General features: G+C 37.5%; 2 protein-coding genes across 9 annotated transcripts in view; one reads left to right on the top strand and one right to left on the bottom strand.

Moving 5' to 3' along the window:
• THOC2 (THO complex subunit 2) overlaps positions 1-25,944 on the top strand; it is a 125,658-nt gene that overhangs the window by 3,542 nt on the left and 96,172 nt on the right. The window lies entirely within an intron of this gene.
• Positions 8,133-10,373, bottom strand: LOC134367081 (heterogeneous nuclear ribonucleoprotein A1-like). The gene is given in 3 exon segments (XM_063083708.1): positions 8,133-8,274; positions 8,460-9,277; positions 10,293-10,373. Coding segments are annotated over 3 exon segments (1,041 nt in total).

The raw sequence follows: 25,944 nt of genomic DNA, 5'->3' as shown, positions 1-25,944 counted from the left end.
ACTACCAAGATGTAATTATTGTGTCCTTTCCAGTAATACTTAGACCTAGTTTTACAAGTGTCACATCTAAATGCAAACTCTTTCAAATTATGCAACATGCAAGATATGGATTTAATCCCTTTAATTTTGGAATTAGAGTTTTAGTTTCTTGATTTCATGTTAGCATAGAACTTGCTATGATTAAATTAATAAACTTGCATGTATTGGTAGATCCAGTGGAGAATTCTGTTTTTACTAGAAATCATTAATACAGTGAGCTCAGCATTTCTATGTCACAGGCAACCTTAATGGAGGATTTATATTCCAAGCTCTCAATCTGAAGATGCTAGCCTCATGTCAATACTTGGTCTAATTTTGAAATACCTGTTTGTTGAATATCACACATTTGTCTGTTTAAATAACTTATTCCTTTAAAAAAATTTATATATCCCAGTTAGAAATTTTTATTAGGTTTTACCTTATTAATTATTGGTAGTTATAGTACCAATAATCTTTAACATTTAATTGCTAAATGTTTTGGTTGCCATTCATTTTTTGCTGCTGCTACTGAATGATTTTAGACATTCCAGAACTTATCTAAATGCATTTGGATTTTCAGTAAATGTCATCTAACCTGAATTTCTTGGAGTAGGAGGAGGACATAATCTTAAGAAAGTTTAAGAAATTTTAAGAAAATTCTAAGAAACTTATAGTCTTGCTGGTTAAGTCTTTTTATTTTTTAAAATTGCTCTAAATTCAGCTGAAGCTTTATCTGAAACCTTTTCTTGATGTCTTAGTTTCCATTTGGCACTTAATTTCTCATTTCAACCTGTATGCATGAGTTAAGTATAAGTCTTGGTCTGTTTTCCTGGGAAGACAGATGCATTCTTCAGAAAATGTCGAAGCGGTATCAGGAGATCATCTAGGCTACTGCTTTCTTTGTTAAAAGAAAAAAAAAATTATATGCTTAAAAGTTAAGATAGGGCTGGCAGTTAGTTAGCTTAGTTGGTTAGAGTATGGTGCTGATAACACCAAGGCCCAGGGTTCTATCTCATTACAGGCAAGCCACCACAATCAATCAATCAATCAATCAATCAGTCAATAAATAAAAGTTAAGGTAGAGAGAGTGCTATTAATATACCTGTGCTTTTTCCTACTGTAAGTGCAGAAATTTCTGTGAAGTTGTCTTTTTAAACATTTCCTTTTCCTTTCTTCCCCAAGATAAAACTGTTTTGTCCCAATATTCATTTTTGTGAGTTAAGTCTCTGTTCTAATACTAATAGTTGAGGTAGCACTTTGTTTAACCAAATCTAACCTTTTCTTATTGTTTTGTTTTTAAGAATTAAGTGAAGTACAGATGAACACCAGCCATTTATATGTGAAGCCAACTTTTTTAGATCTGAGCATAATCAAGTGGTTCAGGCTTGTGCTGTATTTCCTTTATATTGGAAAATGGGAGCAAGTAAGGTGGAAAACTTATGAAGTTTTCACAAAATACTTTTTAAGTCCTTGGAAGAACTTAAGACATTTTATTCAGTTTTTCACAGTTCTTTGACAGAAAGTAAATTCTGTCTTTGTTCTTACGGACCTGAGACAGCGTCTCCACAATAGCACTAAAAGTAGAAAAAATGGTAAACTCAAATATTTGGAGGTTATTAAGGGACTAAAGTAATAATTTGAATTTGGACTGAGACAGACAGAAAATTTGATAATTTTTAAGCTTTAATAAAATGGGCAACAGCTGGAGGTAGTTTTGTTTGTCATCCCTCTCTGTAATTTAAGTTGAGGTACTAAAACTGTTGTAATAAGACAAATGCAGCATTCCAGAAACAGAATTGTTTCTTTAAGGATATTTGACAGTCTTCTCTTAGTGGATTACTTAGGGAGAAGAGCACAGATAAATCTATTTATTGGGGAAAATTTCTTAGTGATTTATTTTAGTTTTCTCATAACTATGAATACCTGTTTTATACTAGGGAAGTATAAGTATCTTATGCAAGCGGGTTACCTTATCATAATAACCTATCAGTGATTCTGTACACAATTTGAACAAATCTTTGAGATGCTAATTAATAGTTCATGATGACATTATCATCTGCATCTTAATGAATATGTTTGTGGCCTGGTGACTGAAAATATAGAATTATATTTCAATAATTTTTTAAAATAATTTTTTAAATTGGTGCATAATTGATTATACATATTTTTCAGGTACAGTGCTGACTGTCAGTGTTTGTGTACAATATGTGTTGATCAAATAAATATTATTGACATGTTCATTATTACAGTTTGTAATTATTCTTTGTGTCCCTTACCCAATTTCTCCCTAATCCTCTTCCTGCTTTCCCACCTCTAGTAACCATAGGTCTGTTCTCTCCTTCTGAAAGTTCAACGCATTATTGTGGCCCGTCCTTCCTTCCTTCTTCCTTCCTAGTTCCCATGTATGAGTGAGGACATGCAGTATTTCTCTTTCTGTGCCTGGCTTATTTCACTTAACATAATTTTCTACAAGCTTGTCCGTGTTGCTGCGAATGACAGAATTTCATTCCTTTTTATGGCTGAGTAGTATTCCATTGTATATATGTACACACCACATTTTCCTTATCCAGTCATTTAGGTTGGTTCCATGTCTTGGCTATTGTAAGTATAGCTGCGATGAACACAGGAGTGCAGCTATCCCTTCAACGTGATAATTTGCATTCCTCTGGGTATAAACCCAGAAATGGGGTTGCTGGGTTGTATGGTAGTTCTATCTGTAATTGTTTGAGAAATGTCCATACTGTTTTCCATAATGGCTGTACTAATTTACAGTCCCTCCAACAGTGTTGAAGAGTTCATTGTTCTCCACATCCTCACCAGCATTTGTTATTCTCAGTCTTTTTGATAATAACCAGTCTAACTGGGGTGAGATGATATCTCAGTGTGGTTTTGATTTGCATTTCCCTGATGATTAGTGATGTTGAGCATTTTTTCATGAACTTGTTGGCCATTTGTACATCTTCCTTTGAGCAGTGTCTGTTCAGCTCCTTTGTCCATTTTTTAATTGGATTATTATTTATTTTTTACTGTGAAGTTGTTTGAGTGTCTTGTATATTCTGGATACTAATCCCTTGTTGGATGTATAGTCTGCAAATATTTTCTCCCACTCTATCGGTTGTCTTTTCACTCTGTTAATTGTTTCCTTTGCTGGGTAGAAGCTTTCTTGTTTGATATAATCCCATTTGTTTATTTTTTATTTTGTTGTCTGTGCTTTTGGGGTCTCATTCATAAAGTCTTTGCCCAGTCCTACTTCCTGAAGTGTTTCCCCTGTATTTTCTTTTAGGAGATTTATGGTTTCAGGTCTTATACTTAAGTTTTAATACATTTCGAGTTGATTTTCGTATATAGCAAGAGGTGCAGATCTAGTTTCATTCTTCTGCATATCAATGTCCAGTTTTCCCAGCACCGTTTATTGAAGAGGCAGTCTTTTCCCCAATGTATGTTCTTGTTCCTTTTGTCAAAGATCAGTTGGCTGTAAGTATGTGGGTTGATTTCTGGGTTCTCTGTTCTGTTCCATTGGTCTGAGTGTCTGTTTTTATGCCAGTACTGTGCTGTTTTGGTTACTACGGCTTTTTGTAGTGTAATTTGAAGTCGGGTAGTATTATGCCTCTGGTTTTATTTTTTTTGCCCAGGATTACTTTGGCTATTTGGGGTCTTTTTTTGTTCCATATGAATGTCAGGATTTTTTTTTCTCTTTCTGTGAAGAATGTCACTGGTGTGTTTTGATGGGGAGTGAATTGAATCTGTAGTTTGCTTTGGGTAGTATGGACATTTTCCCAATGTTAATTCTTCCAATCCAAGAACATGGAATGTCTTTCCATCTTTTTGTGTCATCTTTAATTTCTTTTAACAGTGATTTGTAGTTCCTGTTTTAGAGATCTTTCACCTTCTTGCTTGACTTTATTCCTAGGTATTTTGTTTTTTTGGTGACTATTGTAAATGGGTTACCATTCTTGATTTCTTTTTCTGCTAGTTTGTTGTTGGAGAATGAAAACATTACTGATTTTTACATGTTGATTTTGTATCCTTCAGCTTTCCTGAAATTGTTCATCAACTATAAGAGTTTTTGTTCTTTCTTTCTTTCTTTCTTTCTTTCTTTCTTTCTTTCTTTCTTTCTTTCTTTCTTTCTTTCTTTCTTTCTTTCTTTCTTTCTTTCTTTCTTTCTTTTTTGGTAGAGTCTTTAGGCTTTTCTACATATAAGATCATGTCATCTTCAAACAGGGACAGTATGACTTTGTCTTTTCCAATCTGGATCCCCTTTATTTCTTTCTTTTGCCTGATTGCTCTGGATAGTACTTCCAATACTATGCTAAATAGGTGTGGGGAGAGTGGGCATCTTTTCTTGTTCCTATTCTTCAGGGAAAAGCTTTTAACTTTTCCACATTCAGGATGATATTGGCGGTGGGTTTGTCGTACATGGCTTTTATTGTGTTGAGATACTTTCCTTCTATACCTATTTTGCTGAGAGCCTTTATCATGAAGGGATGTTGAATTTTGTCAAATGCTTTTTCTGAGTCCATTTGAGATAATCATATGGTTTTTGTCCTTGCTTTTGTTTATGTAGTGTATCATATTTATTGACTTGTGTATGTTGAACCATCCTTGCCTCCCTGGGATGAATTCCACTTGATTGTGGTGTATAATTTTTTTGATGTGTTGCTGTATTCTGTTTGCTAATATTTTGTTGAGGATTTTTGTGTCTGTGTTCATCAGAGATACTGGCCCGTGGTTTTCTTTTTTTGTTGTATCTTTTTCTGGTTTTGGTATCAATGTGATGCTGGCCTCATAAAATGAGTTTGGGAGAGTGGCTTCTTGTTTCAATTTTTTGGAATATGAGGAGAATTGGTATTAATTCCTCTTTAAAGGTTTGGTAGAATTCAGCAGTAAAGCCATCTGGTCCTGGGCTTTTCTTTTTCTTTTCTTTTTTCACCTGAGCTTTTCTTTGTTGGGAGACTGCTGATTACTGCTTCAGTCTTGTTGCTTGTTATTGGTCTGTTTAGGTTTTCTGTTTCTTCTTGGTTCAGTTCTGGTAGTATGTATGTATCCAGAAATTTATCCATTTCCTCCAGGTTTTCATATTTGTTGATGTACAGTTGTTTTATAATAGTCTGTAATGATTCTTTGTATTTCTGTAGTATCATTTTTTTTTTTTTTTTTTGTCTTTTTCGTGACTGGCACTCAGCCAGTGAGTGCACCGGCCATTCTTATATAGGATCCGAACCCGCGGCGGGAGTGTCGCCGCGCTCCCAGCACTGCACTCTCCCGAGTGCACCACGGGCTCGGCCCTGTAGTATCATTTTTAATGTCTTCTTTTTCATTTCTGATTTTTGTTATTTGTGTCTTCTTTCTTGTTAACCTAGCTAATGGTTTGTCTATTTTGTTTACCCTCTCAAAAAACCGGCTTTTTGTTACATTGATCTTTTATCATTTTTTGGGTCTCTATTTTATTTAGTTCTGCTCTGATCTTAATTATTTCTTTCTACTACTTTTAGGGTTGGATTGTTCTTGTTTTTCTAGTTCATTTCAAGTATCTTTTCAGACTAGACCACAGTGGATTAAAACTGGAAATCAATAAGCAAAACTCTGGAAACTATACAAATACGTGAAAATTAAACAACAGGTTCCTGAATGACCTGTGGGTCCAAGAAGAAATTAAACAGGAAATCAAGAAATTTTTTGAAACTAATGAAAACCAATTATTTCTTAAAGTTTTGTAACTATGAACTGTACCATTAGATTAGGTAGGAGTTTGGAACACTGACATAACCCTTCCCCCCAGTCATTGGAAGGCTTATTGCAAAAGAGATGTGCATTAAGATTGTTAAAACAAATAGAAGATGAAGCTATTGAAAATGTAATGAAGTAATGCATTTGCCATAAGAAGGAATTTTTTTTTTCCTAAAAGATGGCTGGCAAGGGGATCCCAACCCTTGGCTTGGTGTTGTGAGCACCATGCTCAGCCAGTGAGCCAACCGGCCATCCCTATATAGGATCCGAACCCGTGGCCTTGTTGTTATCAGCACCACACTCTCCCGAGTGAGCCAAAGGCCGGGCCCCATAAGAAGGAATTTTTAAAAGTTCCTTCCCTTCCTTCTCTCCCTCCTTCCTTCCATTAATTCTTTCATTTTTATTTCTATTGGAAAGAATATGAGGATACTTCAGAAAGTTTATGGAAGAATAGAGTTGAAAGATAATATGAATCTTTCCATGAACTTTTTGAAGTACCCTTGTATTTGACCTTGCATTTTACTAGCCTGGGTAAAAAGGAAAAGATGAGCTACTTAATTTTGTTAAGTTTTTCTGTCAAAGACAAAATGCTTCCTGCTATTACATTCTAAAGGGAATTAAACCTATAGGAGTAGTGAGAACCACGAGGTGGGGGAGGGGGATCGTTTTAATATTTCATAGCAAGCATTGAGGCAATCTTCATATATTTTCTGATGTATTTACTCTCAATAAAAGGGATAGGTGGCAGACATTTTTAGATTATATTCTCTGATGCTAGTCTGAAGCAGATGTTATTTCCGTGTTGCCTACTGAAAGGAAGATTGATTTTTGTTTCATGTTCCAGGTAAGCTTGTGATAAGTTTAACATAGTTTTTGAAATTAGAAACTTCATCAGTGTTCTCAACCCATCGGAACGCCTGTCAGCGAAGTAATTGAAAGTACTTGGGATCAAACTATACGAGTTTATTTTACCATTTGTGAGGTGCTCTCTGAATATTTTTTTTTCCAGTGGTATGTGGTTAAATACTAATAACTGAATGAATTTTTTTTTTAAAGTTGATGTAGATCAGTTTCTTCATAAGTAGAGAGAATGAGAATGAACCATCAGCTCAAGGTTTCTCAAGCTTGAGTAACATATCCATCACTTTTTCTTTCTTTTCTTTTCTTTTTTTTTTGGAATAAGGTTTATTGAATACAAAGAATTGACAACATTTCTATAGGGTAATCAAATGAGTCATCATATTTGTATGTGACATTTTTCCAGGTGAATGGGGAGATAATGCTATTGATTGTTGAAAAAGAGAAAGTAACAGAAAGACAACAGGACAGACATTTTTCTTAGACTTGCTCATTTTTCAGGACTGATATATAATGCCTTTTTTTTCTCTGAGGGAATTTGTCGTACATTCTCTGTTGTATCTCAGGTTAATTGCCTTGAGGTTTCTCTTCCAGGGAGTGGAACTTGGTGGTAAGTATTTTGCTGCATTGGTCTACTTCCTTAAGAACTTTCGTAACCACTGTGGATTTGGCGTGCTCTGTTGCTGGCTTGGTTGTCGGGGGTGGGGGTGGGGGGCAGAGTGGCCCCCCCAGTGGTCTCAGGACCCCCTAAATAAGATTTTTAAGTTATGAAGATTTAATCTGATAATTGCTCTCCATTGGCCTTTTTTTTTTTTCATGAGAATTAAATTGTTTATTGATTACACATAATGGATGATATACAAACTTCATTCTCATCTATAATTTTATCTGGTACCATTATTCAACTTAGATATATTGCATAAGATGTGCCAACAGTCATTTTTATGACCAAATAATTCTGTAACTTTGCTTGAGTGATTCTTGTAATAGTGAACTTCAGGTCACAACAATAACTGTCAGTTCAACTACACCAAGGTTTCTGAAGACAGTAGCTTCTCCACCCAAGCAGATTGTAAATAAATTTCAAATGGAACCTGGCATCACCCTGAAGGAAATCTCACTTCACATTGTTGGGGATGTTTACCAAGATGCCTTCAGAGCAGACTAACTTTACACAGCACATTTAAAAAAAGACACATTTATTCAGCATCATGATCATACTATTACATTTAGCAATCAACAGCATGGGTGCAAAAAAAGTATATTCTACATTCAAACCCTTTGTTGAAATGCTTTACGCTTGCCACAGAACAGAAACTAAAATAAACTGTTATACCGTTAGTCACAAATACAGTCCTCAAGTTTTTTTGCCCATATACGTGAGTATTGTCTAAAACATGTCTTCTTTGTAGCAGCTAGGCCCTGCCACATCTGTACTTGGCTGAGTTCACAAATCTGTTGTAACCTGTAGCTTCCCTGTCACTTCTCTGGCTCTCCTCTCCTGCTAAGCTTTGTTTCCTGGAAGTTAATTAAAGCCTCCTGCCACTGCCATAGCTACTGCTACTGCTGGAACCACCATAACCACCTTGGTTTCGTGGTTTGGCAAAGTATTGGCCTTTACCACTATAAGGGCCAGAGCTTCTGCCTCCAAAATTTCCTCCCTTCATGGGTCTAAAAAAATTTTTTTTTTTTTTTTTGTCATTTTGTGACCAGTAAGGGGATCAACCCTTGGCTTGGTGTCGCCCGCACGGCGCTCAGCCAGTGAGCGCACTGGCCATTCCTATATAGGATCCGAACCCGTGGCGGAGCGCTGCTGCGCTCCTAAGCACTGCACTCTCCCGAGTGCGCCACGGGGCCGGCCCATGGGTCTAAAATTTGAAGACTGATCGTTGTAATTGCCAAAGTCATTGTAGCTTCCACCACCTCCAGAATTGCTCCCATCGTTACCAAATCCGTTATAGCCATCCCCACTGCCACCATATCCACCACCACCACGGCTGCCACCAAAGCCACCACGACCGCTGAAGTTTCCCCCATGACCAAAGTTGTCATTCCCACCAAAACCACCTCCATGACCATCACCAAAGTTTCCAGAACCACTTTGACCTCTTTGGCTGGATGGAGCACTAGCCATCTCTTGCTTCAACAGTACTTTCCTTAGTTCACAGTCTTGGCCATTCACAGTGTGGTATTTCTGAATGACAATCTTATCCACAGACTCATGGTCATCAAAGGTTACAAAAGCAAAACCTCTCTTCTTGCCGCTGCCTCAGTCAGTCATGATTTCAATCATTTCAGTTTTCCCATGCTGTTCAAAGTAATCTCTCAGGTTATGTTCTTCAGTGTCCTCTTTAATGCCACCAACAAAGATCTTCACAGTTAAGTGGGCACCTGGTCTTTGAGAATCTTCTCTTGAGACAGCCCTCTTTGGTTCCACAGCTCTTCTATCCACCTGTGGCCTTGCAGTCATGGCTGCATCCACCTCGTCCACAGTGGCATATGTGACAAACCCAAAGCCCCTGGAGTGCTTGGTGTTTGGATCTCTCATTACCACACAGTCCGTGAGCATTCCCCTTTGCTCAAAATGGCTCTTGAGACTCTTACCAGTTGTTTCAAAGCTCACTCCTACAATGAAGAGCTTCCTCAGCTGTTCGGGCTCTTTAGGAGACTCTGACTTAGACGTGATGGCAATGGGAGGACTTTAATGATGCTTCCTCGGCAGAGTCCATGGACAGAAAGGCTCCATTGTTCTTTTTATTCTTTGGTTTTGAAAATAATTTTGTGAGACCTACAGGTGAATTGTTGACCAACAAAAGTTTACCCTGTTAACTTTTAACAACCTTAACCTGCTTACCCTGATGGTGGAGTATTGAAATAATCAAAAGAAAGGTGAGTGGCAAGGGTACTGATAATCTGCAAAGTAGATAATCTCTCTGGATGACTATAATATGGCATCGTATTTAGCCTTAGATGTGAAATATAAGCAGATTCAAAAATCTTAAAATTATTTGTTTCAATGACTTGAAAAAGGATAGCTCTATATAAAAGAAGTAAGAAACTCATATGCAATCATTAGTTCTCTATTTTCTTTAAATCTTTGTGCAGCTTGTAAGAAGAATATTTCTTTTTCTAAATTGTGAAATTTTACAAAAATACAGAGAAGTGCATATAACCTAAATGTAGAGTTGGAAAGAATCACTGTAAAGTGAACACCGATCTGACTTATACCCAGGTCAAGGCAAAACCTCCTCCCTTCCTTATTGAACCTTTCCTACCTCCTTCGTGGTAACCATTATCCTGACATTTATGATTTTTCTTTCTTGCTCTCTTTTTTTTAACAGTTTTACTACCCAATAAGTTTGTTTGTTCTTGAACTTCATGTAAATGAAACCTAAGAGTATGTATCCTGTTGTATCTGGCTGCTTTTGCACACAATTATGTCTTTAGGATCTATCAGTGTTGCATATTTGCAGTTCATTCATCTTCATAGTTGCAGGATATTTCATTGTATAGCTATGCCACAGTTTGTTATACTGTTGATGAACATTTTTGTTATTTCTAGTTTTCAGCTATTACCAAAGGTGCGTACAGAAGTATTCTTATACAGCTGTCTTAGTGTATATATAAGCATGTGTATTTATAGGATATATACTTAAGTATAGAATTGCTGGGTTGTAGATTACACTTACCTTCAGCTTTGTTAGATATTGCCAACCTATTTCAGTATACACTCCCACCAGCAATGTATGAAAGTTGATCTTGTTTAACATCCTCACTGACATTTTATTGTCAGACTCTAAAATTTTTGTCAGTATGATATGTATGTAATGGTATTTTATTGTGGCTTGTATTTTCATGAGTGTCTTTTTATATGTTATTGGTCATTTGGAGTTCTGATTTCTTCTTGTGAAGGGCCTCTTTATATCTTTTGCCTATCTTCCTATTATATTTCTTGCATTTCTTTCATTGATTTGTAGGGGTTTGTTATATAGTCTGTATTTGAGCCCTTTGTAGGTTACACTACATGTGTTGCACCTATCTTTTCTTATTCTTTGGCTTTCATATCTGCTCTTGTAATGGTGACTTTAAAAAAATGTTTTTGGTAGCTGGCTGGCACAGGGATCCCAAACCCTTGACCTTAGTGTTATCAGCCCCACGCTCTAACCAAACCATTCTACTTTTTGCTTCTATGAATTTGACTACTCAGATACTTCATATAAGGGGAATTATGCAGTATTTGTCTTTCTGTGGCTGTTTTATTTCACTTAGCATACTGTGCTCAAGGTTCATCCATGTTCTAGCACATGACAGGATTTTCTTCATTTTTATGGCAGAATACTATTCCATTACATATATACACACCACATTTTCTTTATCCATTCTTCCACTGATGGACATTCAGGTTGTTTCCACCTCTTGGCTATTATGAATAATGCTGCAATGAACATAGGAGTGTAGATACCTCTTTGAGATCCTAATTTCAAATCTTTTGGATAAATACCCCAAAATGGGATTGCTAGATCATATGGTAGTTCTATTTTTAATCTTTCGAGGAAACTCTGCACTGTTTTACATAGCAGCTCCATCATTTTCCATTTCTACCAACACTGCATGAGAGTTCCAATTTCTCCACATCCTCCCCAACACTTCTTTTCTTTTCCTTTTTTAAAAATAATGGTCATCTTGACAGATGTGAAGTGATATCTCATTGTGGTTTTGATATGCATTTCCCTGATGATTAGTGATGTTGAGCATCTTTTCATATACCTGTTGGCCATTTGTAAGTCATCTTTGGAGAAAGATGATATTGTATGAAAGATATTCAAGTTCTTTGCTAACTTTTAGTCATGTTATTATTATTATTTTTTCTGTTGAGTTGTTGGAGTTCCTTATATGTTTTAGATATTAACCCCTTATTAGATATGTGGATTGCCAATATTTTGTCCCGTTATGTTGGTTACCTTTTCACTCTGTTGATTGTTTCCTTTGTTGAGGAGAAGCTTTCTAGTTTGATATAGTCCCACTTGTCTATTTCTGCTTTTGTTTCCTGTGCTTTTGGTGTCATATCCAAGAAATCATTGCTGAGACCAATGTAGTGAAGCTTTCCCCCCATGTTTTCTTTCTTCCTTTTTTTTTTTGTGGCTCGCCGCAGGTGTTATCAGCACCACAGTTGAACCAACTGAGCTAACCAGCCAGCTCCCCCTGTGTTTTCTTTTAGAGTTTTATAGGGTCCAGTATTAATTTTATGTCTTTAATCCATTTTGAGTTGATTTTTGTGTATGATGTAAGATAAAGATCCAATTTCATTTGACATGGGGATATCCAGTTTCCTAGAACCAGTGATGAAGAGACTGTCATTTCCCTTCTGTGTATTCTTGGCACCCTTTTTGAAGATCAGTTGGGTTTATTTTTGGGCTCTATTCTATCTCATTGATCAGTATGTCTGTCTTTGTGACAGTACCATACTGTTTTGATTACTATAGCTTTGTAATATGTATTGAAATTAGGAAATTAAGACTTCCAATTCATGGACATATGATGCCTTTTCATTTATTTGTGTGTTTAATTTCTTTTAGCATTGTTCTTAGTTTTCAGCATACAAGTCTTTTGCCTCTTATGTTTATTCCTAAGTACTTTATTCTTTTTGATGCTATTGTAAATGGGATTGTTTTCTTAATTTCCCTTTTGGATTGTTCATTGTTAGTGTGTAGAAGCACAACTGAATTTTGTATGTTGATTGTGTTCTGCAACTTTAGTGAATTTATTTATTATTCTTACAGGTTGTTGTTGTTTTGTGTGTGTGTGTGTGTGTGTGTGTGTGTGTGTGTGTGTGTGTGTGTGTGTGTAAACTTTAGAGTTTTCCACATAGAAGATCATGTTATCAGTGAACAGGGATAATTTTACTTTTTCCTTTTTGGATGCCTTTTAGTTTTCTTGGCTAATTGCTTTGTCTAGGATTTCCAATACTGTGATGAATAAAAGTGGTGAGAGTGGGCATCTGTGCCATGCTCCTGTTCTTAGAGGAAAAGCTTTTAGTTTTTCACTGTTGAGTATGATGCTAACAGTGGGCTTTTCATATATGGCCCTTATGTTGAAGTAATTTTCTTCTATTCCTAGTTTGTTGTATTTTTATCATGAAAGAGTGCTGAATTTTGTCAAAAGCTTTTTCTGTATCCTATTAGATGATTGTATAATTTTTATACTTTGTTTTGTTAATGTGATGTATCACATTAATGGATTTTTATATGTTGAACCATCCTGCATCCCAGGGATAAATCTCTTTTGGTCGTGTTATATGATTCTGTTAATATATGTTGGAGTTTTTTTTTTGTTTGTTTGCTTGTTTTTGTTTTTTTTTTTTAGCAGCTGCCTGGTGTGGGAATCGAAACCCTTGACCTTGGTGTTACATTAACATGCTGTTGAATTCAGTTTTCTAGTATTTTGTTGAGGATTTTTTGCATTTATATTTATCAGGGATATTGGTCTGTAATTTTCTTGTAGTGTCTTTTTCTGGCTTTGGTATCATGGTAATGTTGGCCTCATAAAATAAGTTTGGAAGTGTTTTGGAAACATTTGAGAAGGACTGGCATTAATTCCTTTTTGTTTGTTTTTATTTTTTGGTAGCTGGCCGTAAGGGGATCTGAACCCTTGACCTTGGTGTTATAACACTGTGCTTTAACCAACTGAGATAACCAGCCAGCCTTAATTCTTTAAATGTTTGGTAGAATTCACTAGTGAAGCCATTTAGTACTGAGCTTTTCTTTATAGGGAAGTTTTTGATTACTGATTAAATCTCTTTAATAGTTGTAGATCTGTTTAGATTTTCTCATTCTTTTTTATTCAGTCTTGGTAGGTTGTGTTTCTAGGAATTTATCCATTTGTTCCAGGTTATCCATTTTGTTGGTGTATAATTGTTCATAGTAGTCTCTACTGTAAATATTTATGGGGTACAAAGTGATGTTATGACATATATGTGCAATGTGGAATGATTAAATCATGCTAATTAGCATATCCTTTGCCTCAAATACTTATTTTTTATAGTGAGATTATTTGAAATATACTGTCTTAGCTATTTTGAAATATACATTATTATTAACTATAGTCACCATGTTATGCAATAGATCTCAAAAACCTTTTCCCTCCTGTCTAACTGAAGCTTTGTACCCTTTTGCCAACATCTCCACATTCCCCCCACCCCTCAGCTTCTGGTAATCAGCATTCCAGTCTCTGCTTCTATAAGTTTGATTGTTTTAAATTCTACATATGTGGTGTCTTCAAAGAGTTCATGGAAAGATTTGTATTATCTTTTAATTCTATTTTTTTATGAACATTTTGAAGTACCTTCATGAGTGAAATCATGCAGTATTTATCCTTCTGTGCCTGGCTTATTTCACTTAGCATAATGTTCTCCAATTCCATCCATGTTTTTGCAAATGACAGAATTTTCCAACTTTTCGAAGGCTAGATAATATTCCGTTGTGTATATATACCACATTTTCTTCATCCATTCATCCCTCCATTGGTGGACACTTACTTTGATTCCATAACTTGTCTATTGTGAATAATGTTGCAGTGAACTTGGGAATGCAGATATTCCAACCAATTGATTTCTAATCCTTTGGATATATCCATAAGTAGGATTGCTGGATCCTATGGTAATTCTATTTTTACTTTTTTGAGGAACCACCATACAGTTTTTTGTAATGGCTGCACTAATTTACATTCCCACCAACAGTGTACAAGGGTTCTCTTTTCTCTATATCCTTGGCAACACTTATCTTTCATCTTTTTGATAATAGCTGTTCTGACAGGTGTGAGGGGCTTTTTCATTGTGGTTTTAATTTGTATTTCCTTGATTATTAGTGACATTGAGCATTTTTTTATATACCCATTGACTATTTGTATGTCTTCTTTTGGGAAATGTGTAAGTCCTTTGCCCATTTTTAAATCAGGTTATTTGATTTCTTGCTGTTTAGTTGTTTGAGTTCCTTATATATTTTGGATATTATTTCCTTATCAGTTGTATGGTGTGCAAGTATTTTCTCCCAATCCATAGGTTGTCTCCTTCGTGCTGTTATTTATTTTTTTAATTTTGTTTTTTGCTGTACAGAAGCTTTTCAGTTTGATATAATCCCATTTGCTTATTTTTGCTTCTTTGCATGAGTTTTTTGGGTCAAATCCAAAAAAATTCTTGCCCAGAACAGTGTCACATAGCATTCCCCCTATGCTTTCTTCTAGCTGTTTTACAGATTCAGGTCCTACATTTAAGTCTTTAATCCATATTGAGTTGATTTTTGTATGTGGTTTGAGATAAGGGTCCAGTTTCATTGTTGTGCATGTGGATATCCAGTTTTCCCAACACCCTTTGTTGAACAGTCTGTCATTTTCCCATTGTGTATTCTTGGCACCCTTGGTTGAAAATCAATTGACTATAAATGTGTGAGTTCATTTCTGGGCTTTCTAATCTGTTCCATTGGTTGATGTGTCTGTTTTTATGCCAGTACCATGATGTTTTAATTGCCATAGCTTTGTAATATAGTTTGAAACCAGGTAGTGTGATACCTCCAGCTTTGTTCTTTTTGTTCAAGATTGTATTGGCTATTTGTGGTTTTTCGTTCCATATGAATTTTAAGATTATTTCTGTGAAAAATGTCATTGGAATTTTGATAGGGATTGCATTGAATCTTTAGATCTCTTTAGGTAGTAAGGATGTTTTAACAATTGTAGTTCTTCTAATCCATGATTATGGATTATCTTTCCATTTATTTATTTCTTCTTCAATTTCTTTCATCAATATTTTATTTTATTGTACAGATCTTTCACCTCCTTGGTCAAATTTATTCCTAAGTATTTTATTTTGTTTATTGTAGCTATTGTAAATGGGATTGTTTTCTTGATTTCTTTTTCAGATAGTTCATTGTTAGTATATGGAAACACTACCTATTTTTATGTGTTGATTTTTGTATCCTATGACTTTACTGTATTTGTTTATTCTAACAGTTTAATGGTGAAGTCATTAGGGTTTTTTAAATTTGTCTAGCAGGTTTTAACCCCCTGAGAACAAACACACATAGACAAAACAACTAAAAATCCCAGCTTACATAGGGTTCAGTATGTATGATTCATGGTTTCAGACATTCACTGGGGTTCTTACAACATATCCCCCACAGGTAAGGGGGTCTACTGTACTACTTTTGCTGTATTTCATACGTTTGGATATGTTGTGTTTTCATTTTCTTTTGTCCTAAGGTATTTTCTAATTTCCCTTTTGATTTTTTCTTTGACCCTTTGGTTGTTCATGAGTGTGTTGTTTAATTTTTACATGATTGTGAATTTTTCAGTTTTCCTTCAGGTATTGATATCTAGCTTTATTCCATTGTGGTCAGAAAAGATACTAGGTAGGATTTCAGTCTTTTAAAACTTATTAATGTTTTTTTTGTGACCCAACATGTGATCTTTCCTGGAGAAAGTTACATGTGTGCTTGAGAAGGATGTGTATTCTCCTTTTGTTGGTTGGAATGTTCTGTACATTTCTGTTAAGATTCATTTGGTCCATAGTGTTGTTAAAGTCCTCTGTTTCCTTACTGTCCTCCTGTCTATCCATTATTGAAAGTGGGGTATTAAAATTTCCTGCTGTTGGGGGAGTTTCAAGATGGCGGTGGCTGCGCCGGTTGGCGCGGAGTAGCTGAGGTGGAAAAGGCGGCCACTGGGCCTCAGGCAGCCGGGAAACTTGTGGACCTTCCTCTTGCCATCTCTTAAGGGAGGACCGCTGCTGGTGGCTGGTCGTGGGAGGTGACCGCCACTTTGCCCCCGGCAGGAGAGGCTGCCTCATTTACAGGCAACAGCTTTGAAGTGTGGAGCAGGAAAAGAACTGTTTCTTAGCTGCAAAAGCGAGTCTTGAAACAGGGAACACGGCGCCAGGGCTGCTGTGGATGCAGACAGGATCCCAGAGGCCGGGGCCACGCTGAAGGCAGCCAGCTGCCCTATTCAGGATTCGAGGTTTCAGGCCAGCATTAAAGAAGATTCCTGGGAGCGCCCGAGCCGCGCCGCGACTGAACAGCCAGAGGCGGCAGTGGCTGAGACCAGGGAAGGCGACAAACCAGAGACAGAGAGTGAATACGCGACCTGGCACAACCCTGTGAGTGACCCCTGGCCCAGCTCTGTTTGGGGGGATAACGCCCACCCGGCTCCCGCCTGCATCACCAGGCCACTCACCGCCCCGGGGCTGCCTCCATTTTCCCAGGTGCTGGCAGCTCCGCCCGGCTCGGCCGTCACTGAGCCTTCCCACTTGCTAGGCCCGGCGCGGGCTTTCTGGAGCCTGTGGGCCGTCCTCCCCTCCCACTCCCTCCGCGGTTCTCTGGCGGGGCTGGTGGCGGGGGGCGTCCCCGGCCAGTGTCGGGAGGGAAAGGAAGTACGGGCGGGCCGACTGTCACTCCACCACACCCTGGACTCCGGCCCCCAGTAAACTTCCTGTTACTGGGAGGCAGATACCATCTCTGCAGCCACCAGTTCAGAAAAAAGCCTAACCAATTTCTGGTTGGGAATAGTGTGGTAGGAGAGTTCCCAGGTCCACTTGAACCTGCCGGAGAGCAGGCTGAAGGTGGGCGCTACATTCGGTCTATGCCGGGGGGATACAAAGGTGAACAAGACCCGAGAAAGATCTGCACAGTGCTACAAAGGCACCCAGAGAGACCGGTCGCCTGTGCCTAGCAGAAACCTGGTAGACTTCCTGGGTGAGGCGGTGCCGAGCAGGGTCTTGAAGGCCCAGCTGATAGAAGAGGGGCGCAGAAGACACGCCCCACCCCAGCACAGTGCGCACAGAGTGGGGAGACGTGCGACCTGGGAGGCGGAGACTCGACAGAAACCACAGACCCGGTGGGGTCGCCACTGCACGATCCAACAGCCTGGGCCAGAGCACACGGAACAGGGAGAAGTCCTGCACAGGAAGTGAAAGCTCAACAGCGATCACACACCCTGTGGTACATGATCCACCAGCCTAGCAGAGTCCAAGCTGACCAGAAAGATGGCTCCCCAGAGAAGCCCAAGACCCGAGGCAACCACACACACAAGGCACTAGAGGCCAACTGAGCAGTCATGGAGGCAGCCATACGAAATTGGCAACCACAGCAACATCCTAGTTAGTCATTAGTCTCAAACCGGTGGACTGTGAAACCCCCTGCCACAATGAATAAACACCAAAAAAAAGATACCAGAAATACAAAAAATCAAGAAAGTACACCACCAAAAGTTAATAAATTTCAAACTCTAGATCCTATAGAACAAGAAGCCACTGAAATAACTGACAAGGAATTTCGAGTGATAATTTTAAGGAAACTGAATGAGATACAAGAAAACTCAGCTAGACATTATGATGAAATGAGGAAAAATATACAGGATCTGAAAGAGGAAATGTACAAAGAAATCAATGTCCTGAAAAAAAATGTAGCAGAACTTGCTGAACTGAAGAAGTTATTCAGTGAAATAAAAAACACAACTGAGAGTTTAACCAGCAGGCTTGTCGAAGTTGAAGAGAGAACCTCTGAACTTGAAGATGGGCTGTTTGAAATAACACAAGCAGACAAAAAGAAAGAAAAAAGAATCAAGGACATTGAAGAAAATCTGAGAGAGATATCAGACAACCACAAGCGCTCAAATATCCGAGTCATGGGTATTCCAGAAGGGGAGGAAAATGGAGATTCCATTGAAAACATATTCAACAAAATAGAGGCAGAAAACTTCCCAGGTATAGGAAAAGTCACAGATCTTCAGATCCTGGAAGCTCAACGATCTCCAAACGTATTCAACCCAGAAAGGCCTTCTCCAAGACATGTCATAGTCAAATTGGCAAAACTCAGAGACAAAGACAGAATCTTAAAAGCTGCAAGAGAGAAGCGTCAAATCACCTATAAGGGAGCCCCAATCAGGCTAACATCAGACTTCTCATCACAAACCCTAAAAGCTAGAAAGGAATGGGATGATATTTTCAAAATACTAAAAGACAAAGATTGCCAGCCAAGAATACTCTACCCTGCAAGGCTATCCTTCCGAAATGAAGGGCAAATAGTATATTTCTCAGACAAACAAAAACTGCGGGAGTTCACTACCACATGACCACCCTTACAAGAAATCCTCAAGGGAGTACTGGGTTTGGTTCCTGAAAGATAACTACCACTGCCATAAAAACTCAAGAAAAATCAATACCCACTAGTATAATAAAAATGGCATCCATGAAGAGAAAACAAGCAAACAAAAACATTATCTACAACCTAAGGAACCAACAAACACAGAAACCAAACAGTAAATCAGAAAGCAAGGAACAAAAGACACCTAAGACAACCAAACAACCAATAAAATGCTAGGAATAAATCAACACCTTTCAATAACAACTCTTAATGTAAAAGGCTTAAATTCCCCAATCAAAAGACACAGACTGGCTGACTGGATCAAAAAGGAGGACCCAACTGTATGCTGCCTACAAGAGACCCACCTCACCCATAAAGATTCACACAGACTAAGAGTGAAAGGATGGAAAAAGATTTACCATGCAAACAGAAAAGAAAAACGAGCTGGAGTAGCAATTCTTATATCTGACAAAATAGACTTTAAACTAAAAACCATAAAAAGAGACAATGAGGGACACTACTTAATGATAAAAGGACTGATCCCTCAAGAAGACATAACAATCATAAATATGTACGCACCCAATGTTGGAGCAGCCAGATTTATAAAACAAACTCTATTAGACCTAAAGAAGGAAATAGACACTAATACCATAATAGCAGGGGACCTGAACACCCCACTGTCAATATTAGACAGATCATCTAGGCAAAGAATTAGTAGAGAACCACAAGATCTAAACAAGACTCTAGTCCAATTGGAATTGGCAGATATCTACAGAACATTCCACCCAACAACCTCAGAATATTCATTCTTCTCATCAGCACATGGATCATTCTCCAGGATAGATCACATATTAGGTCACAAATCAAGTCTCAATAAATTCAAAAAAATTGGAATTATCCCATGTATCTTCTCAGACCACAGTGGATTAAAACTAGAAATTAATAACAAACGAAACTCTGGAAACTATACAAACACATGGAAATTAAACAGCATTCTACTTAATGACATATGGGTCCAAGAAGAAATCAAGCAGGAAATCAAAAAATTTCTTGAAACTAATGAAAACAATGATGCATCATACCAAAACCTGTGGGATACTGCAAAAGCAGTATTGAGGGGGAAATTTATTGCATTAAATGCTCACTTCAGAAGAATGGAAAGATGGCAAGTGAACAACCTAACACTTCGCCTTGAAGAACTAGAAAAACAAGAACAATCCAAACCTAAAGTTAGCAGACGGAAAGAAATCATTAAGATCAGAGTAGAACTGAATGAAATTGAAAACCAAAAAACAATTCAAAAGATCAACGAATCAAAAAGTTGGTTTTTCGAAAAGATAAATAAAATTGACAAACCATTAGCATGGCTATCAAAAGAAAGAAGAGAGAAGACTCAAATAACAAAAATTAGAAATGAAAAAGGCGATATTACAACTGATTCATCTGAAATACAAGGAATCATTCGAGACTACTATAAACAACTATACGCCAACAAATTTGAAAATCTGGAGGAAATGGATAAATTTCTGGACACACACAAGTTCCCAAAACTGAACCATGAAGACGTAGAAAATTTGAACAGACCAATAACAATAAAGGAGATTGAAGCTGTTATCAGAAGGCTCCCAACAAAGAAAAGCCCAGGACCAGATGGATTCACAGCAGAATTTTACCAAACATTCAAAGAGGAATTGACACCGATTCTTTACAAACTATTCCAAAAGATTGAAACGGACGCAAATTTCCCAAACTCATTCTATGAAGCAAACATCATCCTGATACCAAAACCAGGTAAAGATATAACCAAAAAAGAAAACTACAGGCCAATATCCTTGATGAATATAGATGCAAAAATCCTCACTAAAATACTAGCAAACAGAATACAGCAACACATACGTAAAATTATTCATCACGATCAAGTGGGATTCATCCCAGGGATGCAAGGTTGTTTCAACATATGCAAATCAGTAAATGTGATACACCATATTAATAAACTCAAACACAAGGACCATATGATCATCTCTATAGATGCTGAAAAAGCATTTGATAAAGTTCAGCACTCATTCATGACAAAGACCCTCTATAAGTTAGGTATAGAGGGAAAGTATCTCAACATAATTAAAGCCATATATGCCAAACCCACTGCCAATATCATCCTGAATGGGGAAAAGCTGAAAGCTTTTCCTTTAAGAACAGGAACTAGACAAGGATGCCCACTCTCACCACTCCTATTCAACATAGTGTTGGAAGTACTAGCCAGAGCAATCAGAGAAGAGAAGGAAATAAAGGGCATCCAGGTTGGAAAAGATGAAGTCAAACTGTCCCTGTTTGCAGATGACATGATCCTATATATCGAACAGCCTAAAACCTCTACAAAAAAACTTTTGAAATTGATAAATGATTTCAGCACAGTAGCAGGATACAAAATCAACACACAAAAATCAGTAGCATTTCTTTTCTCCAATAGTGAACATGGAGAATGAGAAATCAAGAAAGCCTGCCCATTTACAATAGCCACCACAAAAATAAAATACTTAGGAATTGAGTTAACCAAGGAGGTGAAAAATCTCTATAATGAGAACTACAAACCACTGCTGAGAGAAATTAGAGAGGATACAAGAAGATGGAAAGATATCCCATGCTCTTGGATTGGAAGAATCAACATAGTGAAAATGTCCATACTACCCAAAGTGATATACAAATTCAATGCAATCCTCATCAAAATTCCAAAGCCATTTTTCTCAGAAATGGAAAAAACTCTCCAGACATTTATATGGAACAATAAAAGACCACGCATAGCCAAAGCAATGCTGAGGAAAAAAAATAAAGCTGGAGGCATAACACTACCTGACTTTAAGCTATACTACAAAGCTATAATAACCAAAACAGTATGGTACTGGCATAAAAACAGACACACTGACCAATGGAATAGAATAGAGAATCCAGAAATCAACCCACACACCTACAGCCATCTGATCTTTGACAAAGGCACCAAGCCTATTCACTGGGGAAGGGACTGCCTCTTCAGCAAATGGTGCTGGGAGAACTGGATATCCATATGCAGGAGAATGAAACTAGATCCATACCTCTCACCATATACTGAAATCAACTGAAAATGGATTAAGGATTTAAATATACACCCTGAAACAATAAAACTTCTTAAAGAAAACATAGGAGAAACACTTCAGGAAATAGGACTGGACACAGACTTCATGAACTCGACCCCAAAAGCACGGGCAACCAAAGGAAAAATAAACAAATGGGATTATATCAAATTAAAGAGCTTCTGCGCAGCAAAAGAAACAATTAAGAGAGTTAAAAGACAACCAACAGAGTGGGAGAAATCATTTGCAAAATATGCATCTGACAAAGGATTAATATCCAGAATATACAAGGAACTGAAACAACTTTACAAGAAAAAAACAAGCAACCCAATTAAAAAATGGGCCAAAGAGCTAAGCAGGCATTTCTCTAAGGAAGATATACAGATGGCCAACAGACATATGAGAAAATGCTCAACATCACTCAGCATCCGGGAAATGGAAATCAAAACCACATTGAGATACCATCTAACCCCAGTTAGGATGGCTAAAATCCAAAAGACTATGAACGATAAATGCTGGCGAGGCTGCAGAGAAAAAGGAACTCTCATACATTGTTGGTGGGACTGCAAAATGGTGCAGCCTCTATGGAAAATGGTATGGAGGTTCCTCAAACAATTGCAGATAGATCTACCATACGACCCAGCTATCCCACTACTGGGAATATACCCAGAGGAATGGAAATCATCAAGTCCAAGGTATACTTGTTCCCCAATGTTCATCGCAGCACTCTTTACAATAGCCAAGAGTTGGAACCAGCCCAAATGTCCATCATCAGATGAGTGGATACGGAAAATGTGGTACGTCTACACAATGGAATACTACTCAGCTATAAAAACGAATGAAATACTGCCATTTGCAACAACATGGATGGACCTTGAGAGAATTATATTAAGTGAAACAAGTCAGGCACAGAAAGAGAAATACCACATGTTCTCACTTATTGGTGGGAGCTAAAAATTAATATATAAATTCTCACACACACACACACACACACACACACACACACACACACACACACACACCCACACAGACCCACACACACCCACACACACACACACACATACACACACACACACACAAACCGGGGGGGGGGGAAGAAGATATAACAACCACAACTACTTGAAGTTGATACGACAACCAAACAGAAAGGACATTGTTGGAGGGGAGGGTGGGAGGGAGAAGGGACGGAGGTTTTGGTGATGGGGAGCAATAATCAGCCGCAGTGTATATCGACAAAATAAAACTTAGAAAAATAAAATAAATAAATAAAAATAAATAAAATTTCCTACTGTTGTGTTGCTGTCTATTACTCTTTTCAGTTCTGTAAATGTTTGCTTCATACGTTTATGGCCTCTGATGTGGTGTATGTATATATTTATAATTGTTATGTTTTCCTAGTGAATTGACTCTTTTTTCATTATATAATGTTCTCTATCTCTTGTGACGGTTTTTGATTTAGTGTCTACTTTTTCTAATATGAGCATAGCCACCCCTGCTCTCTTTTGGTTACCTTTTGCATGGAATATCTTTATCCATCCTTTTACTTTCAGCCTATCTTCATCCTTTTACTTTCAGTGTCCTCAGATCTAAAGTATGTTTCTTGTAGATAACATATAGTTGGATCTTGTTTTTTAAAAAAAATCCATTTAGCTACTTTGTCTTTTGAATGTGGAGTTAAAATCATTTGCATTTAGAACAATTAGGGATAGGAAAGGACTTACTGTTGCCATTTTGTTAATTGTTTTCTGTCTTTTAGCTCTTTTGCCCCTTGTTTCCTCTCTTGCTGTCTTTGTATTTCGTTAAATTTTTTCTAGTGACATATCTTCTATAGGTATTTGTGATTACTATGGGAGTTATATGAAGCATCTTTGTAACCTATTTCAAGCTGATAAGTTATGTTCAATCACATACAAAAACTATATTTTTACTTCTCCCCCACTCACCTATTGATGTCACAAATTACATCTTTTTGTGTCTCCATTAACATATTTTTATAGTTAGTTTTTTTAATACTTTTGTCTTCTAACTTCTTTTCCAGTATTAAAAGTGATTTATGTATCACTTACAGTGTTACGGTATTTTGTATTTGTATATTTATGTACCCTTACCAGTGAGCTTTATGTTTATATGGTTTTGTGTTGCTGTTTAGTGCTTTTTTGTTTCAATTTGAAGGACTTCCTTTAGCATTTCTTGTAAGGCAAGTCTACTGTTAATGAATTCCTTTAGCTTTTTTTTTTTTTTTTTTAAATCTGGGAATGTCTTTATCTCTCTTTAAGATTTGAATGACAGTTTTGTCAAATATGGTATTCTTGGTTGGCAGTGTTTTCTTTCAGCACTTTTAATATATCATCCCTCTCACTTCTGGCCTGCAAAATTTCTGCTGAGACATCTACTGATAGTCTTATGGAGTTTGCCTTGCATGTGAAGCGTCAGTTTCCTTTTGCTGCTTTAAAAATTCTCTCTTTTGTCCTTGACCTTTTTTTTTGTTGCTGGCCAGTACAGTGATACAAACTCTTGACATGCGCTAACTGGCTAGCCCTTGTCCTTGACTTTTGACAATTGGATTAGAATGTGTCTTGGGGTAGACTTTTTTGGATTTGTCATATTTGGGATATTTTGGCCTTCTTGAATCTGGATGTCTTAATTCCTTCTCCATACTTGGGAATTTTTTTGCCATTATTTCTTTATCTTCCTCCCTCCCTTTCTTTTCCTTCTGTAATTCACATGATGCATACATTGATCTACCTGATGATGTCCCAGGAGTCCCTTAGGGTTTCTTCACTCCTTTTTGTTATTTTTTTCTTTTACTTTTCTGGGTGATTTCAGATGACCTGTGTTTGAGTTTGTGTATTCTTTCTTCTGCTTGATGAAGTTTGTTGTCGAACTTGTCTAGGGAATTTTTCAATTCCTTTATTGCATTTTTCAGCTCCAAAATTTCTCTTTGGTTCTTTTTTATATTTTCTATCTCTGTTGAAATTCTCATTTTGTTCATGCATCATTTTCCTGAGCTGATTGATCATCTTTTAATGATTATTTTGGATTATTTGTCAGGTAATTCATATATGCCTCTATTTCTTTAAGGTTGGTTTCTTGAGATTTATTTTAGTCCTTTGATTGTCCATGTTTTCCTGTTGTTTCTTCATGTTCCATGTAACTTTGTGTTGGATCTGCATATTTGAAAAAAAACCAGTTATCTCTCTTGGTCATTATGGACTGGCTTTGTACAAGAGAGTTCCTTCACCAGTCAGCCCAGCTGGAGATTCTGGGGTCTTCTTAAACTTTTTCTGTGGATGTTTCTTCTCTGGACTTGTGCTTGTAGATTCCTAATAGAGGGATTTCCTTGTTTCCTTTTTTCAGGAGTTCATAATCTCTTGCTCTCTGGTGTCTATCTGTTGTACTGTGGGTCTTCTGAAGCAGTAGTGCAGCATCCAGCTTTTTTTTGTTCTCAGCAGCCTGCAGGCATCTTGAGTGTGCCAGCTCCTGTCAGTGTCCCGAGTTAGTCTAGTAAGAAGCCAGTACCTCAAGCAGTCCTCCCCAAAAGATGGAATGTTGGATGCATGATCCATTCTTTTCTTTCTTCCATGAGGGAGAGGCTGCTGAGCTGTATTATCCTTTGTCTGTTGTACCGTGGGTCCTCTGGAGCAGCTGCATGCCACCTAGCTCTTTTTTGTTCTCAACAGCCCCCATGCATTTAAAGTATGGCAGATCCCATCTGTGTTCCAAGACAAGCAGGACAGAAACCAGTCCTTTGGTAAGCCTTCCCACCCCCCAAGGAATCAGAATGTTGGATGTATGGTCCAGTCTTCTCTTTCCCTCCTTATGGAGAATTAAGGTGCTGGAGGGTTTTTGCTTGGTCATATGACAGTGTGCTAGGGGGAGGGACTATGGCAAGAATGTGCCATGAATTTTCCTTGCTGGCTTCAGTGTGGCTGGTTTTGCACTTGTCTTGGGTGCAGGAGTCTCAGCTGGTTTCTGGATTTCTCATAAAGGGAATTGGTTTGTAGTGGAAAGAAGGTAGGTTTGGGACTCTTATTCTTCCATCTTGCTGATGTCACTCCCATCAAGGACATTCTTTTTTTGGGGGGGGAGGGTTTCCAGAGTGTTTATTCTCTCCT

The sequence above is a fragment of the Cynocephalus volans genome, chromosome X, assembly GCF_027409185.1.
Source record: "Cynocephalus volans isolate mCynVol1 chromosome X, mCynVol1.pri, whole genome shotgun sequence".
In the NCBI taxonomy this organism is placed as follows: domain Eukaryota; kingdom Metazoa; phylum Chordata; class Mammalia; order Dermoptera; family Cynocephalidae; genus Cynocephalus; species Cynocephalus volans.
Note: the sequence above shows the minus strand (reverse complement) of the source record. Positions and strands in the feature narration are given on the sequence as shown.